The sequence below is a fragment of the Gobius niger genome (genome assembly GCF_951799975.1).
Source record: "Gobius niger genome assembly, chromosome: 6".
NCBI lineage: Eukaryota > Metazoa > Chordata > Actinopteri > Gobiiformes > Gobiidae > Gobius > Gobius niger.
The window spans coordinates 38,313,659-38,335,751 of record NC_136857.1 but is presented as its reverse complement, the minus strand read 5'-3'; the positions used below and the strand labels follow the sequence as shown (position 1 = coordinate 38,335,751).

The window sequence follows — 22,093 nt, the reverse complement described above, 5'->3', positions numbered from 1 at the left end:
GAGATATAGACTGGTGCTGTGGGACTGAAGAAAGCAGAACACCCCCTCTTTAAGGAGCTCGGTGCTGGTTTATTATCGCCAGCGGAGCAGCAGAGTTAAATCAGGAGGAACTTCTTCTTCTTCATCTTTCCAGAATAATAAAACCTGTTCCCGGATCGTCCCTGAAGGCCTGGTTTCCCGCAGTCCTCAAACGCACCGTGTGATCTGTGTTCAATGTGTTTCAGAAATGAGGACGCCGTGAACCAGATGGCGGTGGCGCCGTTTCCCACCGCTCCGGCGCTGAGTCCGGTCTCCCCCGAGGTACGACAATATATACAGTAAATACAGGATATACAGTAAATAGTAAATACAGTAAATACTATACACACTACACACTTACTCTGAGGAAACTCTCTGTATCAGGTTTATTCTCTGAGGTTTATCCAGGAAGTGACTCTAACATGTCTGTGTGGCTCCCTGGTCTGTCCCGCGCTTATTCACTCACAAATACTGACGTGTTTGGTATCCACGTGTAGCAGGAAAGGCTGAGATGACGCTGTAATCCAAATATGGGCATTTCTTTGTGGGAGACAGTTTGGAAAAGTTCTTAAAAAGCATTCAAACTGGAATTAAGTCTACATTTATTTCAAAATGATGACATTGCTCAACAATTGTTACTGTGGAAGTTAATCAAAAAATACACTTTTCACATTGATGCCTCTACATTAATCTCACTTTATAATGTTTGTAAATGTTTGTAAATGTTTGTAAATGACGACCTCATGATGAATAATGACTTTTTTTCTGAAACTCAGTGCAGTTTTTCAGTGTAACCTCTGTTTTTAGGCTCCTCCTCCACTCCCCGTGTCCAGCCCCACCCCCTCCTCAGAGAGGCCCCGCCCCCCCGACCAGCTGACCCTGAACTCCTCCCTCAAACAGGTGTGACCTTCGACCCGGTGACATGTTTGTAGTTTTTTCTTTGAGTTAAAGTCGATCCGTGTGATTAAAGGACAAACCGAAAGAGGAGCCCGCGCTGAACGACATGAACAAGAGCGCCCCCAACAGCCTCCGCCACGACACTGCGCACAAGAAGGTGAGACTGAAGGGCTAAAGGGGCTAAAGGGGCTAAAGGAGCTCAAGAGCCAAAGGAGCTAAAGGGGCTAAAGGGCTGAAGGAGCTAAAGGGCTAAAGGGGCTAAAGGGCTAAAGAGCTATAGGAGCTACAGGAGCTAAAGGAGCTAAAGGGCTAAAGAGCTAAAGGGGCTAAAGGAGCTAAAGGGCTAAAGGAGCTAAAGGAGCTAAAGGGGCTAAAGGAGCTAAAGGGGCTAAAGGGGCTAAAGGAGCTAAAGGGCTAAAGAGCTATAGGAGCTAAAGGAGCTAAAGGGCTGAAGGGGCTAAAGGAGCTAAAGGGGCTAAAGGAGCTAAAGGGGCTAAAGGGGCTAAAGGAGCTAAAGGGCTAAAGAGCTATAGGAGCTACAGGAGCTAAAGGAGCTAAAGGGCTAAAGAGCTAAAGGAGCTAAAGGGGCTAAAGGAGCTAAAGGGCTAAAGGAGCTAAAGGAGCTAAAGGAGCTAAAGAGCTACAGGGGCTAAAGGGGCTAAAGGGCTAAAGAGCTAAAGGGGCTAAAGGAGCTAAAGGGCTGAAGGGGCTAAAGGAGCTAAAGGGGCTAAAGGAGCTAAAGGGGCTAAAGGGGCTAAAGGAGCTAAAGGGCTAAAGAGCTATAGGAGCTACAGGAGCTAAAGGAGCTAAAGGGCTAAAGAGCTAAAGGAGCTAAAGGGGCTAAAGGAGCTAAAGGGCTAAAGGAGCTAAAGGAGCTAAAGGAGCTAAAGGGCTAAAGAGCTAAAGGGGCTAAAGGAGCTAAAGGGCTAAAGGAGCTAAAGGAGCTAAAGGGGCTAAAGGAGCTAAAGGGGCTAAAGGAGCTAAAGGAGCTAAAGGAGCTAAAGGGCTAAAGAGCTAAAGGGGCTAAAGGAGCTAAAGGAGCTAAAGGGCTAAAGAGCTACAGGAGCTAAAGGAGCTAAAGGGCTAAAGAGCTAAAGGAGCTAAAGGGGCTAAAGGAGCTAAAGGGCTAAAGGAGCTAAAGGAGCTAAAGGAGCTAAAGAGCTAAAGGAGCTAAAGGGGCTAAAGGAGCTAAAGGGCTAAAGGAGCTAAAGGGGCTAAAGGAGCTAAAGAGCTAAAGGGGCTAAAGGAGCTAAAGGGCTAAAGAAGCTAAAGGAGCTAAAGGGCTAAAGGAGCTAAAGGGGCTAAAGGAGCTAAAGGGGCTAAAGGAGCTAAAGGAGCTAAAGGGCTAAAGAGCTAAAGGAGCTAAAGGGGCTAAAGGAGCTAAAGGGCTAAAGGAGCTAAAGGGGCTAAAGGAGCTAAAGAGCTAAAGGGGCTAAAGGAGCTAAAGGGCTAAAGAAGCTAAAGGAGCTAAAGGGGCTAAAGGAGCTAAAGGGCTAAAGGAGCTAAAGGAGCTAAAGGGGCTAAAGGAGCTAAAGGGGCTAAAGGAGCTAAAGGGCTAAAGGAGCTAAAGGAGCTAAAGGAGCTAAAGGGCTAAAGAGCTAAAGGGGCTAAAGGAGCTAAAGGGGCTAAAGGGGCTAAAGGAGCTAAAGAGCTAAAGGGGCTAAAGGAGCTAAAGGGGCTAAAGGAGCTAAAGGGCTAAAGGAGCTAAAGGAGCTAAAGGAGCTAAAGGGCTAAAGAGCTAAAGGGGCTAAAGGAGCTAAAGGAGCTAAAGGGGCTAAAGGAGCTAAAGAGCTAAAGGGGCTAAAGGAGCTAAAGGGGCTAAAGGAGCTAAAGGGCTAAAGGAGCTAAAGGAGCTAAAGGAGCTAAAGGGCTAAAGAGCTAAAGGGGCTAAAGGAGCTAAAGGGGCTAAAGGGGCTAAAGGAGCTAAAGGGCTAAAGGAGCTAAAGGGGCTAAAGGAGCTAAAGGGCTAAAGGAGCTAAAGGAGCTAAAGGGCTAAAGAGCTAAAGGGGCTAAAGGAGCTAAAGGGGCTAAAGGAGCTAAAGGAGCTAAAGGGGCTAAAGGAGCTAAAGGGCTAAAGGAGCTAAAGGAGCTAAAGGGCTAAAGAGCTAAAGGGGCTAAAGGGGCTAAAGGGGCTAAAGGAGCTAAAGGAGCTAAAGGGGCTAAAGGAGCTAAAGGGCTAAAGGAGCTAAAGGAGCTAAAGGGCTAAAGAGCTAAAGGGGCTAAAGGAGCTAAAGGGGCTAAAGGAGCTAAAGGGCTAAAGGAGCTAAAGGAGCTAAAGGGCTAAAGAGCTACAGGAGCTAAAGAGGCTAAAGGAGCTAAAGGGGCTAAAGAGCTACAGGAGCTAAAGAGGCTAAAGGAGCTAAAGGGGCTAAAGGAGCTAAAGAGCTACAGGGGCTAAAGGGGCTAAAGAGCTAAAGGAGCTAAAGAGGCTAAAGGAGCTAAAGAGCTAAAGGAGCTAAAGGAGCTAAAGGGCTAAAGAGCTAAAGGAGCTAAAGAGGCTAAAGGGGCTAAAGGAGCTAAAGGGCTGAAGGAGCTAAAGGGGCTAAAGGAGCTAAAGGGCTAAAGGGCTAAAGGAGCTAAAGAGCTAAAGGAGCTAAAGAGCTAAAGGGGCTAAAGGGCTAAAGGGGCTAAGGAGCTAAAGGAGCTAAAGAGGCTAAAGAGGCTAAAGGAGCTAAAGAGCTAAAGGAGCTAAAGGGCTAAAAGAGGCTAAAGGGGCTAAAGAGGCTAAAGGAGCTAAAGGAGCTAAAGGGTTGAAGGAGCTAAACAGCTGAAGGAGCTAAAGGGCTAAAGGAGCTAAAGGAGCTAAAGGGCTGAAGGAGCTAAAGGGGCTAAAGGAGCTAAAGGGCTAAAGGGCTAAAGGAGCTAAAGAGCTGAAGGAGCTAAAGGAGCTAAAGGAGCTAAAGGGCTAAAGGGGCTAAAGGAGCTAAAGGGCTAAAGGGGCTAAAGGAGCTAAAGGGCTAAAGGGGCTAAAGGAGCTAAAGGGCTAAAGGGGCTAAAGGAGCTAAAGGGCTAAAGAGGCTAAAGGGCTTAAAGGGACCGGACTAGGACTGAAGTGGGTCTTGTGTCTGTGCAGAGGCAGAAGCTGGACTCTCCTGAGGCTGAGCTCCCGGCTCCTCCAGAGCCTCAGGTCAGGAACGCTTCAGAGACTTGAAGGTTTGAAGGTTTTTAGGACAGTTTGGTCACTCTGTGTATCCTCTGTGTCGCAGACGCTCACTCCTTCCCTCAGCTCCAGTAAACCGTCCTCAGCGCCTCCTCTGACCAGCCCCGACCTCTGCAGCGCCAACACAGGTACGAGTCACGGAATCCTGAAGTATCCCTTTAATCGGATCATCAGAATGAATGAGCGTGGTTAAAGATGTTGGCGTTACTTCCTGGTGTTTTTTACCCTGTGTTCAGACCCGGCCTGCTGCCCCCTGGTGCCCGGGCAGGAGACCCTGATCGAGATCTGTAAGGGCCGCTCGGGACTGGGCCTCAGCATCGTGGGCGGCACCGACACGCAGCTGGTACGACTTTAACGCTCAGACAAACCACAGAGTACGACTTTAACACTCAGATAAACCACAGAGTACGACTTTAACACTCAGATAAACCACAGAGTACGACTTTAACACTCTGATAAACCACAGAGTACGACTTTAACACTCAGATAAACCACAGAGTACGACTTTAACACTCAGACAAACCACAGAGTACGACTTTAACACTCAGACAAACCACAGAGTACGACTTTAATGTTTGTGCAGAACGCCATCGTGATCCATGAGGTGTACGAGGAGGGGGCGGCGGCCAGAGACGGGCGTCTGTGGGCGGGCGACCAGATCCTGGAGGTAAAGTGGAACTGGAGAAAAAGTGCTCGGTTCAGGCGGGGGTTCAGGAAAAGATAATCAGACACTTCGGAGACAAAATGGGGCAAACACTGCAGCTGAATGAGCGAGAGCAGCCGGTTCTGCAGCAACAATAATGAGAAATGTCATTATTTTACAAGAAAGTTACATTTAATGTTAGTTAATGTCCCTTTAAACCAACTCAAGTGCTTTAGAATGACATTTAATACAATGAATGAATTATACATTTTCATTAACTGACTTTTACTGCTCCATGGAAACTCTGTTCTCTCCCCCCTCTCCCTCTTCTCTTCTCTCTCCCTCCTCTCTCCTCTCCCTCTCTCCCTCTCTCCCCTCTCTCCCTCTCTCCCCTCTCTCCCTCCTCTCCCTCTCTCCCTCCTCCCCTCTCTCTCCCTCCTCTCCCTCTCTCCCTCCTCCCCTCTCTCTCCCTCCTCTCTCTCCTCTCTCTCCTCTCTCCCTCTCTCCCTTCTCTCCTCTCTCCCTCTCTCTCCTCTCTCCTCCCCCTCCTCCCCCTCCTCTCTCCTCTCCTCTCTCTCCCTCTCCCACCTTTCTCTCCCCCTCTCTCTCCCTCCTCCCCTCTCCTCCCCTCTCCTCTCTCTCCTCTCTCTCCCTCCTCTCCCTCCTCTCCCTCTCTCCCCTTTCTCTCCCCTCTCTCTCCTCTCTCCTCTCTCCTCTCTCTCTCCTCTCCCCTCTCTCCCCTTTCTCTCCCCTCTCTCTCCTCTCTCCTCTCTCTCCCTCCTCCCCTCTCCTCCCCTCTCCTCTCTCTCCTCTCTCCTCTCTCCTCTCTCTCTCCTCTCCCCTCTCTCCCCTTTCTCTCCCCTCTCTCTCCTCTCTCCTCTCTCTCCCTCCTCCCCTCTCCTCCCCTCTCCTCTCTCTCCTCTCTCTCCTCTCCTCTCCTCTCTCTCCCTCCTCTCCCTCTCTCTCCTCTCTCTCCACTCTCTCCTCTCTCTCCCTCCTCTCTCCCTCCCCTCTCCCCCTCTCCCCCTCTCTCTCCACTCTCTCCTCTCTCTCCCTCCTCTCCCCTCTCCCCCTCTCCCCCCTCTCTCTCCACTCTCTCCTCTCTCTCCTCTCTCCCCCCTCTCTCTCCCTCCTCTCCTCTCTCCCTCCTCTCTCCTCCCCCTCCTCCCCCTCTCTCCCTCCCCTCTCCCCCCTCTCTCTCCACTCTCTCCTCTCTCTCCCTCCTCTCCCCTCTCCCCCTCTCCCCCCTCTCTCTCCTCTCTCTCCACTCTCTCCTCTCTCTCCCTCCTCTCTCCCTCCCCTCTCCCCCTCTCCCCCCTCTCTCTCCACTCTCTCCTCTCTCTCCCTCCTCTCCCCTCTCCCCCTCTCCCCCCTCTCTCTCCACTCTCTCCTCTCTCTCCTCTCTCCCCCCTCTCTCTCCCCCCTCTCTCTCCCTCCTCTCTCTCCCTCCTCTCCACTCTCTCCTCTCTCTCCCTCCTCTCCTCTCCCTCCTCTCCTCTCTCTCCTCTCTCCCCCCTCTCCTCCCTCTCTCCTCTCCCTCTCTCCCTCCTCTCCCTCCTCTCCTCTCCCTCTCCTCCCCTCCCTCTCTCTCCCCTCTCCTCCCTCTCTCCCCCTCTCTCTCTCTCCTCTCTCCCCCTCTCCCTCTCTCTCTCCTCTCTCCCCCTCTCCCTCTCTCCCCCCTCTCTCTCTCTCCTCCCCTCTCCCTCTCCTCCCCTCCCTCTCTCTCCCCTCTCCTCCCTCTCTCCCCCTCTCTCTCTCTCCTCTCTCCCCCTCTCCCTCTCTCTCTCCTCTCTCCCCCTCTCCCTCTCTCCCCCCTCTCTCTCTCTCCTCCCCTCTCCCTCTCCTCCCCTCCCTCTCTCTCCCCTCTCCTCCCTCTCTCCCCCTCTCTCTCTCTCCTCTCTCCCCCTCTCCCTCTCTCTCTCCTCTCTCCCCCTCTCCCTCTCTCCCCCCTCTCTCTCCCTCCTCTCCTCTCTCCCTCCTACCCTCTCCCCCTCTCTCCTCTCTCTCCTCTCTCCCCCCTCTCCCCCCTCTCTCTCCCCTCTCCTCCCTCTCTCCCCCTCTCTCTCTCTCCTCTCTCCCCCCCCTCTCCTCCCTCTCCTCTCTCCCTCCTCTCTCTCCTCTCTCCCTCCTCTCTCTCCTCTCTCTCCCCCCTCTCCTCCCTCTCCCCCTCTCCCCTCCCCCTCCTCTCTCCCTCTCTCCCCCCTCTCCTCCCTCTCTCTCTCCCCCCTCTCTCCCCCCTCCCCCTCTCCCTCCTCTCTCCCTCTCCCCCCCTCTCCCTCCTCCTCTCTCTCTCCTCTCTCCCTCTCTCCCTCCTCTCTCTCCTCCCTCTCTCTCTACCCCCTCTCTCCCCCCTCCCCCTCCCCCCCTCTCCTCCCTCCAGGTGAACGGCGTCTCCCTGCGCGGCGCCTCTCATGACCAGGCCATCTCTCTGCTCAGACAGACGCCCGCCGTGGTGCGTCTGAAGGTGCTGAGGGACGAGTTCTCGGAGCAGACCTTGCAGGTGTTCAGGGTGGAGCTGCACAAACGCAGTGGGCGGGGCCTCGGGCTCAGCATCGTCGGGAAGAGGCGAGACTTTTACTCCTGAACATTGTCCCCGCCTCAGCCCAGGGTTTACAGGGATGTTGGTCTGAACTGTGTTTGTCAGGAGCGGCAGTGGCGTGTTCATCTCGGAGGTGGTCAGAGGGGGCGCCGCGGAGCTGGACGGGCGGCTGATGCAGGGAGACCAGATCCTGTCTGTGAACGAAGAAGACACGAGGAGCGCGTCGCAGGAGGCCGTGGCCGCCATGCTCAAGGTAACGCCCACACAGAGGAAAGGCTTCTCTAATAAAGCTCCTGTTGACACTGAGAGGAGCTCGGAGTGGAGCTGCTGCTCCTCCATGTCACGTGTGTCTGTCCTCAGTGCGCCAGAGGAGCCGTGGTGCTGGAGGTCGGGAGACTCAGAGCAGTTTCATGGATTTCTCCCAGAGCCAACTCCGTCCAGAACCAGGTCCAACTCTTTACCCTTTACCCTATATTCTATACTCTATACTCTTTACTTTTTACTTTTTACTTTTTACTCTTTACTTTTTACTTTTTACTCTTTACTTTTTACTCTTTACTTTTTACTCTTTACTTTTTACTTTTTACTCTTTACTCTTTACTTTTTACTTTTTACTCTTTACTTTTTACTCTTTACTTTTTACTCTTTACTTTTTACTCTTTACTCTTTACTTTTTACTCTTTACTTTTTACTCTTTACTTTTTACTCTTTACTCTTTACTTTTTACTCTTAACTTTTTACTCTTTACTCTTTACTCTTTACTTTTTAGTTTTTACTCTTTACTCTTTACTTTTTACTCTTTACTCTTTACTCTTTACTCTTTACTCTTTACTTACTTCTTCACTTACAGCCTGGTTTGGGTTTGAGCTACTTCAAAGGAGAGATCGAAAACCTTTTAGCCAAAAAAGCTAAAAAATGTTTGTCCTGTTTCGTCTCATTGACCTTGAACTCGTGACTGATTTCTGTTTCAGACTGAGACCAGCAGCTCCCGCGTCTCGGCCACGACCCCCACGCCCTCCTCTGACCACGTGACCTTTGACCCTGTGACCCCCGAGACCAACGACAAGAAGAGCAGCTCCGACGTGACTTCCTGCCCGAGCCCGGCCGGCGACGTCACTTCCTGCGTGGACGAGGACGGCGTGCGCTCGGTCGACCTGTCGCGGGTGAACCCTCGTCCCGTCAGTGACGTCCGTCTGCCTCAGACTCGGGCTGAACCTCTGTGTGTTACAGGACGTCAGCGACTCTCTGGGCGTGTCCGTGGCGGGGGGGCGGGGCAGTCCCCTCGGAGACGTCCCGCTCTTCATCGCCATGATCCAGGCCAACGGGGTCGCCGCCAAAACCAAGAAGCTCAAGGTGAAAACCAGAACACGCCTCCTGTAAACACACTGAGACCAAAGACGCGAACGACTCCTCTGTGACAGTGTTAGCATTAGCGTTAGCGTTAGCATTAGCATTAGCACTAGCATTAGCTCCTGTCTCTTGTGTTGAAGGTGGGGGATCGCATCGTCAGCATAAACGGACAGAGCGTCGACTCAATGACTCACAGTGAAGTGGTTTCTCTGCTCAAGAACTCGTACGGACACATCAACCTACAGGTAAACACTGACACTAAACCTACAGGTAAATACTGACACTAAACCTACAGGTAAATACTGACACTAAACCTACAGGTAAACACTGACACTAAACCTACAGGTAAATACTGACGCTAAACCTACAGGTAAATACTGACGCTAAACCTACAGGTAAACACTGACACTAAACCTACAGGTAAATACTGACACTAAACCTACAGGTAAATACTGACACTAAACCTACAGGTAAATACTGACACTAAACCTACAGGTAAATACTGAAACTAAACCTACAGGTAAACACTGACACTAAACCTACAGGTAAATATGACACTAAACCTACAGGTAAATACTGACGCTAAACCTACAGGTAAATACTGACGCTAAACCTACAGGTAAATACTGACACTAAACCTACAGGTAAATACTGACGCTAAACCTACAGGTAAATACTGACGCTAAACCTACAGGTAAATACTGACACTAAACCTACAGGTAAATACTGACACTAAACCTACAGGTAAATACTGACACTAAACCTACAGGTAAATACTGAAACTAAACCTACAGGTAAATACTGACACTAAACCTACAGGTAAACACTGACACTAAACCTACAGGTAAATACTGACACTAAACCTACAGGTAAATACTGACACTAAACCTACAGGTAAATACTGACACTAAAACTACAGGTAAATACTGACGCTAAACCTACAGGTAAATACTGACGCTAAACCTACAGGTAAACACTGACACTAAACCTACAGGTAAATACTGACACTACAGGTAAATACTGACGCTAAACCTACAGGTAAATACTGACACTACAGGTAAATACTGACGCTAAACCTACAGGTAAATACTGACACTACAGGTAAATACTGACGCTAAACCTACAGGTAAATACTGACACTAAACCTACAGGTAAACACTGACGCTAAACCTACAGGTAAATACTGACACTAAACCTACAGGTAAATACTGACACTAAAGCTACAGGTAAATACTGACACTAAACCTACAGGTAAACACTGACACTAAACCTACAGGTAAATACTGACACTAAACCTACAGGTAAATACTGACACTAAAGCTACAGGTAAATACTGACACTAAACCTACAGGTAAATACTGACACTAAACCTACAGGTAAATACTGACACTAAACCTACAGGTAAATACTGACACTACAGGTAAATACTGACGCTAAACCTACAGGTAAATACTGACACTAAACCTACAGGTAAATACTGACACTAAAGCTACAGGTAAATACTGACACTAAAGCTACAGGTAAATACTGACACTAAACCTACAGGTAAATACTGACACTAAACCTACAGGTAAATACTGACACTAAACCTACAGGTAAATACTGACACTAAACCTACAGGTAAATACTGACACTAAAGCTACAGGTAAATACTGACACTAAAGCTACAGGTAAATACTGACACTAAACCTACAGGTAAATACTGACACTAAACCTACAGGTAAATACTGACACTAAACCTACAGGTAAATACTGACACTAAACCTACAGGTAAATACTGACACTAAAACTACAGGTAAATACTGACGCTAAACCTACAGGTAAACACTGACACTAAACCTACAGGTAAATACTGACACTACAGGTAAATACTGACGCTAAACCTACAGGTAAATACTGACACTACAGGTAAATACTGACGCTAAACCTACAGGTAAATACTGACACTACAGGTAAATACTGACGCTAAACCTACAGGTAAATACTGACACTAAACCTACAGGTAAACACTGACGCTAAACCTACAGGTAAATACTGACACTAAACCTACAGGTAAATACTGACACTAAAGCTACAGGTAAATACTGACACTAAACCTACAGGTAAATACTGACACTAAACCTACAGGTAAATACTGACACTAAACCTACAGGTAAATACTGACACTAAACCTACAGGTAAATACTGACACTAAACCTACAGGTAAATACTGACACTAAACCTACAGGTAAATACTGACGCTAAACCTACAGGTAAACACTGACACTAAACCTACAGGTAAATACTGACACTAAACCTACAGGTAAACACTGACACTAAACCTACAGGTAAATACTGACACTAAACCTACAGGTAAACACTGACACTAAACCTACAGGTAAATACTGACACTAAACCTACAGGTAAATACTGACACTAAACCTACAGGTAAACACTGACGCTAAACCTACAGGTAAATACTGACACTAAACCTACAGGTAAACACTGACACTAAACCTACAGGTAAACACTGACACTAAACCTACAGGTAAACACTGACACTAAACCTACAGGTAAATATGACACTAAACCTACAGGTAAATACTGACACTAAACCTACAGGTAAATATGACTCTAAACCTACAGGTAAATACTGACGCTAAACCTACAGGTAAATACTGACACTAAACCTACAGGTAAACACTGACACTAAACCTACAGGTAAATATGACACTAAACCTACAGGTAAACACTGACACTAAACCTACAGGTAAATACTGACACTAAACCTACAGGTAAACACTGACGCTAAACCTACAGGTAAATACTGACACTAAACCTACAGATAAATACTGACACTAAACCTACAGGTAAATACTGACACTAAACCTACAGGTAAACACTGACACTAAACCTACAGGTAAATATGACACTAAACCTACAGGTAAATACTGACACTAAACCTACAGGTAAACACTGACACTAAACCTACAGGTAAACACGGACACTAAACCTACAGCTAAACACTGACACTAAACCTACAGGTAAATATGACACTAAACCTACAGGTAAATACTGACACTAAACCTACAGGTAAATATGACTCTAAACCTACAGGTAAATACTGACGCTAAACCTACAGGTAAATACTGACACTAAACCTACAGGTAAACACTGACACTAAACCTACAGGTAAACACTGACACTAAACCTGCAGGTAAATACTGACACTAAACCTACAGGTAAATACTGACACTAAACCTACAGGTAAACACTGACACTAAACCTACAGGTAAACACTGACACTAAACCTGCAGGTAAATACTGACACTAAACCTACAGGTAAATACTGACACTAAACCTACAGGTAAATACTGACACTAAACCTACAGGTAAATACTGACACTACAGGTAAATACTGACACTAAACCTACAGGTAAATACTGACACTAAACCTACAGGTAAATACTGACACTAAACCTACAGGTAAACACTGACACTAAACCTACAGGTTAACACTGACACTAAACCTGCAGGTAAATACTGACACTAAACCTACAGGTAAATACTGACACTAAACCTACAGGTAAACACTGACACTAAACCTACAGGTAAATACTGACACTAAACCTACAGGTAAATACTGACACTAAACCTACAGGTAAATACTGACACTAAACCTACAGGTAAATACTGACACTAAACCTACAGGTAAATACTGACACTAAACCTACAGGTAAACACTGATAATAAACCTACAGGTAAACACTGACACTAAACCTACAGGTAAATACTGACACTAAACCTACAGGTAAACACTGACACTAAACCTACAGGTAAATACTGACACTAAACCTACAGGTAAATACTGACACTAAACCTACAGGTAAACACTGACACTAAACCTACAGGTAAACACTGACACTAAACCTACAGGTAAATATGACACTAAACCTACAGGTAAACACTGACACTAAACCTACAGGTAAATACTGACACTAAACCTACAGGTAAACACTGACACTAAACCTACAGGTAAATACTGACACTAAACCTACAGGTAAACACTGACACTAAACCTACAGGTAAACACTGACACTAAACCTACAGGTAAACACTGACACTAAACCTACAGGTAAACACTGACACTAAACCTACAGGTAAATACTGACACTAAACCTACAGGTAAATATGACACTAAACCTACAGGTAAACACTGACACTAAACCTACAGGTAAACACTGACACTAAACCTACAGGTAAATATGACACTAAACCTACAGGTAAACACTGACACTAAACCTACAGGTAAACACTGACACTAAACCTACAGGTAAATACTGACACTAAACCTACAGGTAAACACTGACACTAAACCTACAGGTAAACACTGACACTAAACCTACAGGTAAATATGACACTAAACCTACAGGTAAATACTGACACTAAACCTACAGGTAAATACTGACACTAAACCTACAGGTAAACACTGACACTAAACCTACAGGTAAACACTGACACTAAACCTACAGGTAAATATGACACTAAACCTACAGGTAAATACTGACACTAAACCTACAGGTAAACACTGACACTAAACCTACAGGTAAACACTGACACTAAACCTACAGGTAAACACTGACACTAAACCTACATGTAAACACTGACACTAAACCTACAGGTAAACACTGACACTAAACCTACAGGTAAACACTGACACTAAACCTACAGGTAAATACTGACACTAAACCTACAGGTAAATACTGACACTAAACCTACAGGTAAACACTGACACTAAACCTACAGGTAAACACTGACACTACAGGTAAACACTGACACTACAGGTAAACACTGACACTAAACCTACAGGTAAATACTGACACTAAACCTACAGGTAAATACTGACACTAAACCTACAGGTAAACACTGACGCTAAACCTACAGGTAAATACTGACACTAAACCTACAGGTAAATACTGACACTAAACCTACAGGTAAACACTGACACTAAACCTGCAGGTAAATACTGACACTAAACCTACAGGTAAATACTGACACTAAACCTACAGGTAAATACTGACACTAAACCTACAGGTAAATACTGACACTAAACCTACAGGTAAACACTGACACTAAACCTACAGGTAAACACTGACACTAAACCTACAGGTAAATACTGACACTAAACCTACAGGTAAATACTGACACTAAACCTACAGGTAAACACTGACACTAAACCTACAGGTAAATACTGACACTAAACCTACAGGTAAACACTGACACTAAACCTACAGGTAAACACTGACACTAAACCTACAGGTAAATACTGACACTAAACCTACAGGTAAACACTGACACTAAACCTACAGGTAAATACTGACACTAAACCTACAGGTAAACACTGACACTAAACCTACAGGTAAATACTGACACTAAACCTACAGGTAAATACTGACACTAAACCTACAGGTAAACACTGACACTAAACCTACAGGTAAATACTGACACTAAACCTACAGGTAAATACTGACACTAAACCTACAGGTAAACACTGACACTAAACCTACAGGTAAATACTGACACTAAACCTACAGGTAAATACTGACACTAAACCTACAGGTAAACACTGACACTAAACCTACAGGTAAATACTGACACTAAACCTACAGGTAAACACTGACACTAAACCTACAGGTAAATACTGACACTAAACCTACAGGTAAATACTGACACTAAACCTACAGGTAAACACTGACACTAAACCTACAGGTAAACACTGACACTAAACCTACAGGTAAATACTGATAATAAACCTACAGGTAAACACTGACACTAAACCTACAGGTAAACACTGACACTAAACCTACAGGTAAACACTGACACTAAACCTACAGGTAAATATGACTCTAAACCTACAGGTAAATACTGACACTAAACCTACAGGTAAATACTGACACTAAACCTACAGGTAAATACTGACACTAAACCTACAGGTAAATACTGACACTAAACCTACAGGTAAATACTGACACTAAACCTACAGGTAAACACTGACACTAAACCTACAGGTAAATACTGACACTAAACCTACAGGTAAACACTGACACTAAACCTACAGGTAAACACTGACACTAAACCTACAGGTAAATACTGACACTAAACCTACAGGTAAACACTGACGCTAAACCTACAGGTAAACACTGACACTAAACCTACAGGTAAATACTGACACTAAACCTACAGGTAAACACTGACACTAAACCTACAGGTAAATACTGACGCTAAACCTACAGCTAAACACTGACACTAAACCTACAGGTAAACACTGACACTAAACCTACAGGTAAATACTGACACTAAACCTACAGGTAAACACTGACAGTAAACCTACAGCTAAACACTGACACTAAACCTACAGGTAAACACTGACACTAAACCTACAGGTAAATACTGACACTAAACCTACAGGTAAATACTGACACTAAACCTACAGGTAAATACTGACACTAAACCTACAGGTAAACACTGACACTAAACCTACAGGTAAATACTGACACTAAACCTACAGGTAAATACTGACACTAAACCTACAGGTAAACACTGACACTAAACCTACAGGTAAATACTGACACTAAACCTACAGGTAAATACTGACACTAAACCTACAGGTAAATACTGACACTAAACCTACAGGTAAATACTGACACTAAACCTACAGGTAAATACTGACACTAAACCTACAGGTAAACACTGACACTAAACCTACAAGTAAACACTGACACTAAACCTACAGGTAAACACTGACACTAAACCTACAGGTAAATACTGACGCTAAACCTACAGGTAAATACTGACACTAAACCTACAGGTAAATACTGACACTACAGGTAAACACTGACACTAAACCTACAGGTAAACACTGACACTAAACCTACAGGTAAACACTGACACTAAACCTACAGGTAAACACTGACACTAAACCTACAGGTAAATACTGACACTAAACCTACAGGTAAATACTGACACTAAACCTACAGGTAAACACTGACACTAAACCTACAGGTAAATACTGACACTAAACCTACAGGTAAATACTGACACTAAACCTACAGGTAAATACTGACGCTAAACCTACAGGTAAACACTGACACTAAAGCTACAGGTAAATACTGACACTAAACCTACAGGTAAACACTGACACTAAACCTACAGGTAAACACTGACACTAAACCTACAGGTAAACACTGACACTAAACCTACAGGTAAACACTGACACTAAACCTACAGGTAAATACTGACACTAAACCTACAGGTAAATACTGACACTAAACCTACAGGTAAACACTGACACTAAACCTACAGGTAAATACTGACACTAAACCTACAGGTAAACACTGACACTAAACCTACAGGTAAACACTGACACTAAACCTACAGGTAAACACTGACACTAAACCTACAGGTAAACACTGACACTAAACCTACAGGTAAATACTGACACTAAACCTACAGGTAAATACTGACACTAAACCTACAGGTAAATACTGACACTAAACCTACAGGTAAATACTGACACTAAACCTACAGGTAAACACTGACACTAAACCTACAGGTAAACACTGACACTAAACCTACAGGTAAATACTGACACTAAACCTACAGGTAAATACTGACGCTAAACCTACAGGTAAACACTGACACTAAACCTACAGGTAAATACTGACACTAAACCTACAGGTAAATACTGACACTAAACCTACAGGTAAATACTGACACTAAACCTACAGGTAAATACTGACACTAAACCTACAGGTAAACACTGACACTAAACCTACAGGTAAACACTGACACTAAACCTACAGGTAAACACTGACACTAAACCTACAGGTAAACACTGACATTAAACCTACAGGTAAACACTGACACTAAACCTACAGGTAAACACTGACACTAAACCTACAGGTAAACACTGACACTAAACCTACAGGTAAACACTGACACTAAACCTACAGGTAAATACTGACACTAAACCTACAGGTAAATACTGACACTAAACCTACAGGTAAACACTGACACTAAACCTACAGGTAAATACTGACACTAAACCTACAGGTAAATATGACACTAAACCTACAGGTAAATACTGACACTAAACCTACAGGTAAATACTGACACTAAACCTACAGGTAAATACTGACACTAAACCTACAGGTAAACACTGACACTAAACCTACAGGTAAACACTGACACTAAACCTACAGGTAAACACTGACACTAAACCTACAGGTAAACACTGACATTAAACCTACAGGTAAACACTGACACTAAACCTACAGGTAAACACTGACACTAAACCTACAGGTAAACACTGACACTAAACCTACAGGTAAATACTGACACTAAACCTACAGGTAAATACTGACACTAAACCTACAGGTAAATACTGACGCTAAACCTACAGGTAAATACTGACGCTAAACCTACAGGTAAATACTGACACTAAAACTACAGGTAAATACTGACGCTAAACCTACAGGTAAATACTGACGCTAAACCTACAGGTAAATACTGACACTAAACCTACAGGTAAATACTGACGCTAAACCTACAGGTAAACACTGACGCTAAACCTACAGGTAAACACTGACACTAAACCTACAGGTAAACACTGACACTAAACCTACAGGTAAATACTGACACTAAACCTACAGGTAAATACTGACACTAAACCTACAGGTAAATACTGACACTAAACCTACAGGTAAACACTGACACTAAACCTACAGGTAAATACTGACACTAAACCTACAGGTAAATACTGACACTAAACCTACAGGTAAATACTGACACTAAACCTACAGGTAAATACTGACACTAAACCTACAGGTAAACACTGACACTAAACCTACAGGTAAATACTGATACTAAACCTACAGGTAAACACTGACATTAAACCTACAGGTAAACACTGACACTAAACCTACAGGTAAACACTGACACTAAACCTACAGGTAAACACTGACACTAAACCTACAGGTAAATACTGACACTAAACCTACAGCTCGTGCTCAGTCTGAAGTTCTCTGACCACATTTCCACAGTTCCTGAGCCTGGTTTATGAAACATCCTCCGGTTTGTTTCCAGGTTGTCGCCGACACAAACATCGCAGCGATCGCGACTCACGTGGAGAGTCTGTCCGGCAGCTCCGCCCTGTCCTCCAACACCGAGACGGAGCCAGAGTAAGATCAGTGCTGGACTGGCCATCGGGTCAGATCAGCCCCGTAACACTTTACACCGGCCCACAGTTAGCGCCAAGAGCTTCTGGTATCCCTATCCCTGCATAGATGCAATTACACAGTTCCTCCACTAGGGGGATGTGACATCTTTTGTTCCCTTCAGGTGGCGCTTTCTTCTTCTCTCATCATGGGCCTCTGGGACATAACACTCATGCCCCTCACATCAGATTTGTCGAGATAAGAGGGAACAGTTTATTGTAACTCCCTCCAGAACCCATAGAACCTCAGACCTCTGTTTTTATACATTTTAGACAAATGTTTGCAAAGACGTGCATGCTGGGAGTTGTCAGGTGTCTCAGTGCAGTTTGGATAAATCTTCTAGTTTCCATTGAAAAGATTTACAATGTTTTGGCCGTTGTGGGTCTTCTGTTCTCACTCCACACGTCTCTGACTCCTGGTGAGTTTTACCGTTTCATTTAAATCCACAGATTATTCTGTAGGTTTTGAGAAGTTTATTTGTGTTGCAGTCGTGAGAGGAACTTCTTTAATGGAACGCACATTTTAAGATTGTTTAGTCATTTTACAAAAGTTCCATGAAGTTGTGAACGATAAGATTTAAGTGTTGAGTCTCTGAGGCGTGAACTTGACTTGAGAAAGCAGCTTCAGCAGGACCTCTTTTAGTCTGGATCAGGTTGTTTTAGCTTCTTCCTCTCCTCTGTTGTTCTTCAGCTCTCCTTGCAGTAGGACCTCTGTTGTTCTGGATCAGGCTGCTTTAGCTTCTTGCTCTCCTCTGTTGTTCTGGATCAGGCTGCTTTAGCTTCTTGCTCTCCTCTGTTGTTCTGGATCAGGCTGCTTTAGCTTCTTGCTCTCCTCTGTTGTTCTGGATCAGGCTGCTTTAGCTTCTTGCTCTCCTCTGTTGTTCTGGATCAGGCTGCTTTAGCTTCTTGCTCTCCTCTGTTGTTCTGGATCAGGCTGCTTTAGCTTCTTGCTCTCCTCTGTTGTTCTTCAGCTCTCCTTGCAGTAGGACCTCTGTTGTTCTGGATCAGGCTGCTTTAGCTTCTTGCTCTCCTCTGTTGTTCTGGACCAGGTTGCTTAAGCTCCTCCTTCTCCTCTGTTGTTCTTCAGCTCTCCACGCAGCAGGACCATCGTGCTGCAGAAAGGCTCTGAGGGCCTGGGCTTCAGCATCGTGGGCGGCTTCGGGAGTCCACACGGAGACCTGCCCATCTACGTGAAGACCGTCTTCAGTAAGGTGAGGTACCAGCGGGGCGTGGACTCGCACCAGCGACCTCCTCGCGCTCACGTGTCCGTGTGGTTCCAGGGCGCGGCGGCGGACGAGGGCCAGCTGCGCCGCGGAGACCAGATCCTGTCCGTGAACGGGGACAGTCTGAGCGGGGCCACGCACCAGCAGGCCGTCAGTCTGTTAAAGAAGCAGAAGCCCGGGACCGTGGTGCTGCAGGTGCTGTCCTGAGGCACCGGGGAGACCAGAGACACCGGAGAGACCAGAGACATGAGACACCAGAGACATGAGACCAGACCAGACCAGAGAGACCAGACCAGACCAGAGGCACCAGGGAGACCAGAGACACCAGACCAGAGACGCCGGAGAGACCAGAGACACCAGACCAGAGAGACCAGAGACACCAGAGAGACCAGACCAGACCAGACCAGAGACACTAGAGAGACCAGAGACACCAGAGAGACCAGACCAGACCAGACCAGACCAGACCAGACCACAAAGACCAGACCAGAGACACCAGGGAGACCAGAGACACCAGAGACACCAGAGAGACCAGACCAGACCAGACCAGACCAGACCAGACCACAAAGACCAGACCAGAGACACCAGGGAGACCAGACCAGACCAGACCAGAGACACCGGACCAGAGACACCGGAGACACCAGAGACACCAGACCAGAGACGCCGGAGAGACCAGACCAGACCAGACCAGACCACAAAGACCAGACCAGAGACACCAGGGAGACCAGACCAGACCAGACCAGACCACAAAGACCAGACCAGAGACACCAGGGAGACCAGAGACACCGGAGACACCAGAGACATGAGACCAGACCAGACCAGAGCCACCAGACCAGACCAGAGACACCAGAGACATCAGAGACATCAGACCAGACCAGAGACACCGGACCACAAAGACTAGACCAGAGACATCGGAGAGACCAGACCAGACCAGAGACACCGGAGAGACCAGACCAGACCAGACAAGACCAGACCAGAGACACCAGAGACATGACACCAAACCAGACCACAAAGACCAGACCAGAGACACCAGAGACATGAGACCAGACCAGAGACACCAGACCAGAGACACCGGAGAGACCAGACCAGACCAGACCAGACCAGAGCCACCGGAGAGACAAGACCAGACCAGAGACACCGGAGAGACCAGACCAGACCAGACCAGACCAGAGCCACCGGAGAGACAAGACCAGACCAGAGACACCGGACCAGACCAGACCAGAGACATGAGACCAGACCAGAGACACCGGAGAGACAAGACCAGACCAGAGACACCGGACCAGACCAGACCAGAGACATGAGACCAGACCAGAGACACCGGAGAGACCAGACCAGACCAGACCAGAGACACCAGCGACATGAGACCAGACCAGAGAGACCAGACCAGACCAGACCAGAGACTTGAGACCAGTGACACCAGACCAGAGAAGAGAGACCAGAGAGACCAGAGAGGATCCACCGCAGCGACCGCAGACCCAGCCCTTTAACGGCCGCCGCTCAAAGGGACGTCACACCTGTAGCTTCCTTTAACAGAGTTCATTTGGGCGACTTAAAGATCTCACATCATTTCAGTCAGTCATGTTTTCGTGACTAAAAGAGACTCAGACATTTACGTTTATTAGTGTCAGTTCAAATATTTCATCACGATTCATCTTGTGAATGTCATAACTCGTGATTAATCGCACATTTATATCTGTTCTAAATGTCCTGGAATCATCATTTAATCCTGTGTTCAGCCTGGAAACGTGGAGAGACTCTGTGCTGTACCAGCTCCGCACTCACAAAGGCATCATCATCATCATCATCACACCTTTATAACACGAGGTCCAGAGAACTCTCAGACAGGATTTAGGTTTGGTTTTGTCGCTGGAGCGTTTATAGTTTGACCACAGGTGTGTCGTATAGAGCGGGTACATGTGTACACGCACACGCATGTTCGCCTGCACATGGTCAGATTATTCCCACACAAATGAAATGGAGGAAAGTTCAAAACCGTCTCCTGTTCTGCAGATGTTTATATATTATATTTGATGTCATGATCCACAGCATTTGACTTTAACACGGAACAAAAGTGAGGCGCTCAAAGGAAAGTATTGGTAAAAGGCCTTTATTGCAGCTTGGCCATTAGATTAAAACATTGCCTTCACCAGGGCAGCACTGATGATCCACACCATGTGGAGCACACGTTTAACCTCTTAACTCCCACCTGAACAGATCCCATTGTCTCCAGTTTGGCTTTACCCCAATCAAAAAGCTTCTTGAGAAAAAAGCACCAAAACAGCCACAAACATGAGAAGAAAACAAGGATGTAAACACAACAAAAATGTGACAAAAATGTGACAAAAATTCAACAAAAATGTGACAAAAATTCAACAAAAATTCAACAAAAATTCAACAAAAATGTGACAAAAATTCAACAAAAATGTGACAAAAATTCAACAAAAATTCAAAAAAAAAATGTGACAAAAATTCAACAAAAATTCAACAAAAATTCAACAAAAATTCAACAAAAATTCAACAAAAATTTGACAAAAATTCAACAAAAATTCAACAAAAATTCAACAAAAAAAACAACAACAAAAAACATACACAACACAGCAACAACGTGAGGAAAAAGATCAGTTTTGTGGCTCGTAGCTTTCAAATGAGGTGCTACACAGGCCTATATAATGGCCAAAGAGGACAGAATGCATTTGGTTTAGTCGGATGGTTAGAGGTTAAAGGTTCCTGAATCCCAGCACTGCTCCGACTAAATAAAACAACATCATCGGCATAACACGGGTGGACCCGATCATACAGCCGGTCCTGCTCACATTAACATGATATACAAGCAGTACAGGAGAGAGGATTCACTAGCTCCTCCCCTTTAAAACCCTGTAGCTCCGCCCCTTTCACGTCTCTGTCATCGCAGTGGCACAAACAGCACAGCAGGTTCTTCCCTTCTGCAGAGCGTCTCTCCTCCGCCTCCTTTTCACATGATGATGATCACATGACCCGCCTCCGCTGATCCGGG

The 22,093-nt window shown here is 45.8% G+C and overlaps 1 protein-coding gene across 1 annotated transcript in view; it reads left to right on the top strand.

Annotated features, from left to right (window-relative positions):
• The window catches only part of patj (PATJ crumbs cell polarity complex component), a gene marked incomplete at its 3' end in the record, with an annotated part of 112,229 nt that extends 91,662 nt beyond the window's left edge, over positions 1-20,567 (top strand). The window contains exons 33-51 of the mRNA XM_079559055.1: positions 225-300; positions 826-918; positions 989-1,072; positions 3,989-4,042; positions 4,122-4,203; positions 4,312-4,418; positions 4,659-4,742; positions 7,099-7,283; positions 7,363-7,510; positions 7,618-7,704; positions 8,229-8,420; positions 8,488-8,610; positions 8,748-8,852; positions 17,731-17,825; positions 18,948-19,071; positions 19,141-19,286; positions 19,506-19,532; positions 20,134-20,149; positions 20,400-20,567. Of these exons, the coding sequence (XP_079415181.1) occupies positions 225-300; positions 826-918; positions 989-1,072; positions 3,989-4,042; positions 4,122-4,203; positions 4,312-4,418; positions 4,659-4,742; positions 7,099-7,283; positions 7,363-7,510; positions 7,618-7,704; positions 8,229-8,420; positions 8,488-8,610; positions 8,748-8,852; positions 17,731-17,825; positions 18,948-19,071; positions 19,141-19,286; positions 19,506-19,532; positions 20,134-20,149; positions 20,400-20,567 (1,996 nt within the window). The remainder of the gene's footprint in view (positions 1-224; positions 301-825; positions 919-988; positions 1,073-3,988; positions 4,043-4,121; positions 4,204-4,311; positions 4,419-4,658; positions 4,743-7,098; positions 7,284-7,362; positions 7,511-7,617; positions 7,705-8,228; positions 8,421-8,487; positions 8,611-8,747; positions 8,853-17,730; positions 17,826-18,947; positions 19,072-19,140; positions 19,287-19,505; positions 19,533-20,133; positions 20,150-20,399) is intronic.
• Between the last annotated feature and the right edge of the window lie 1,526 nt (positions 20,568-22,093).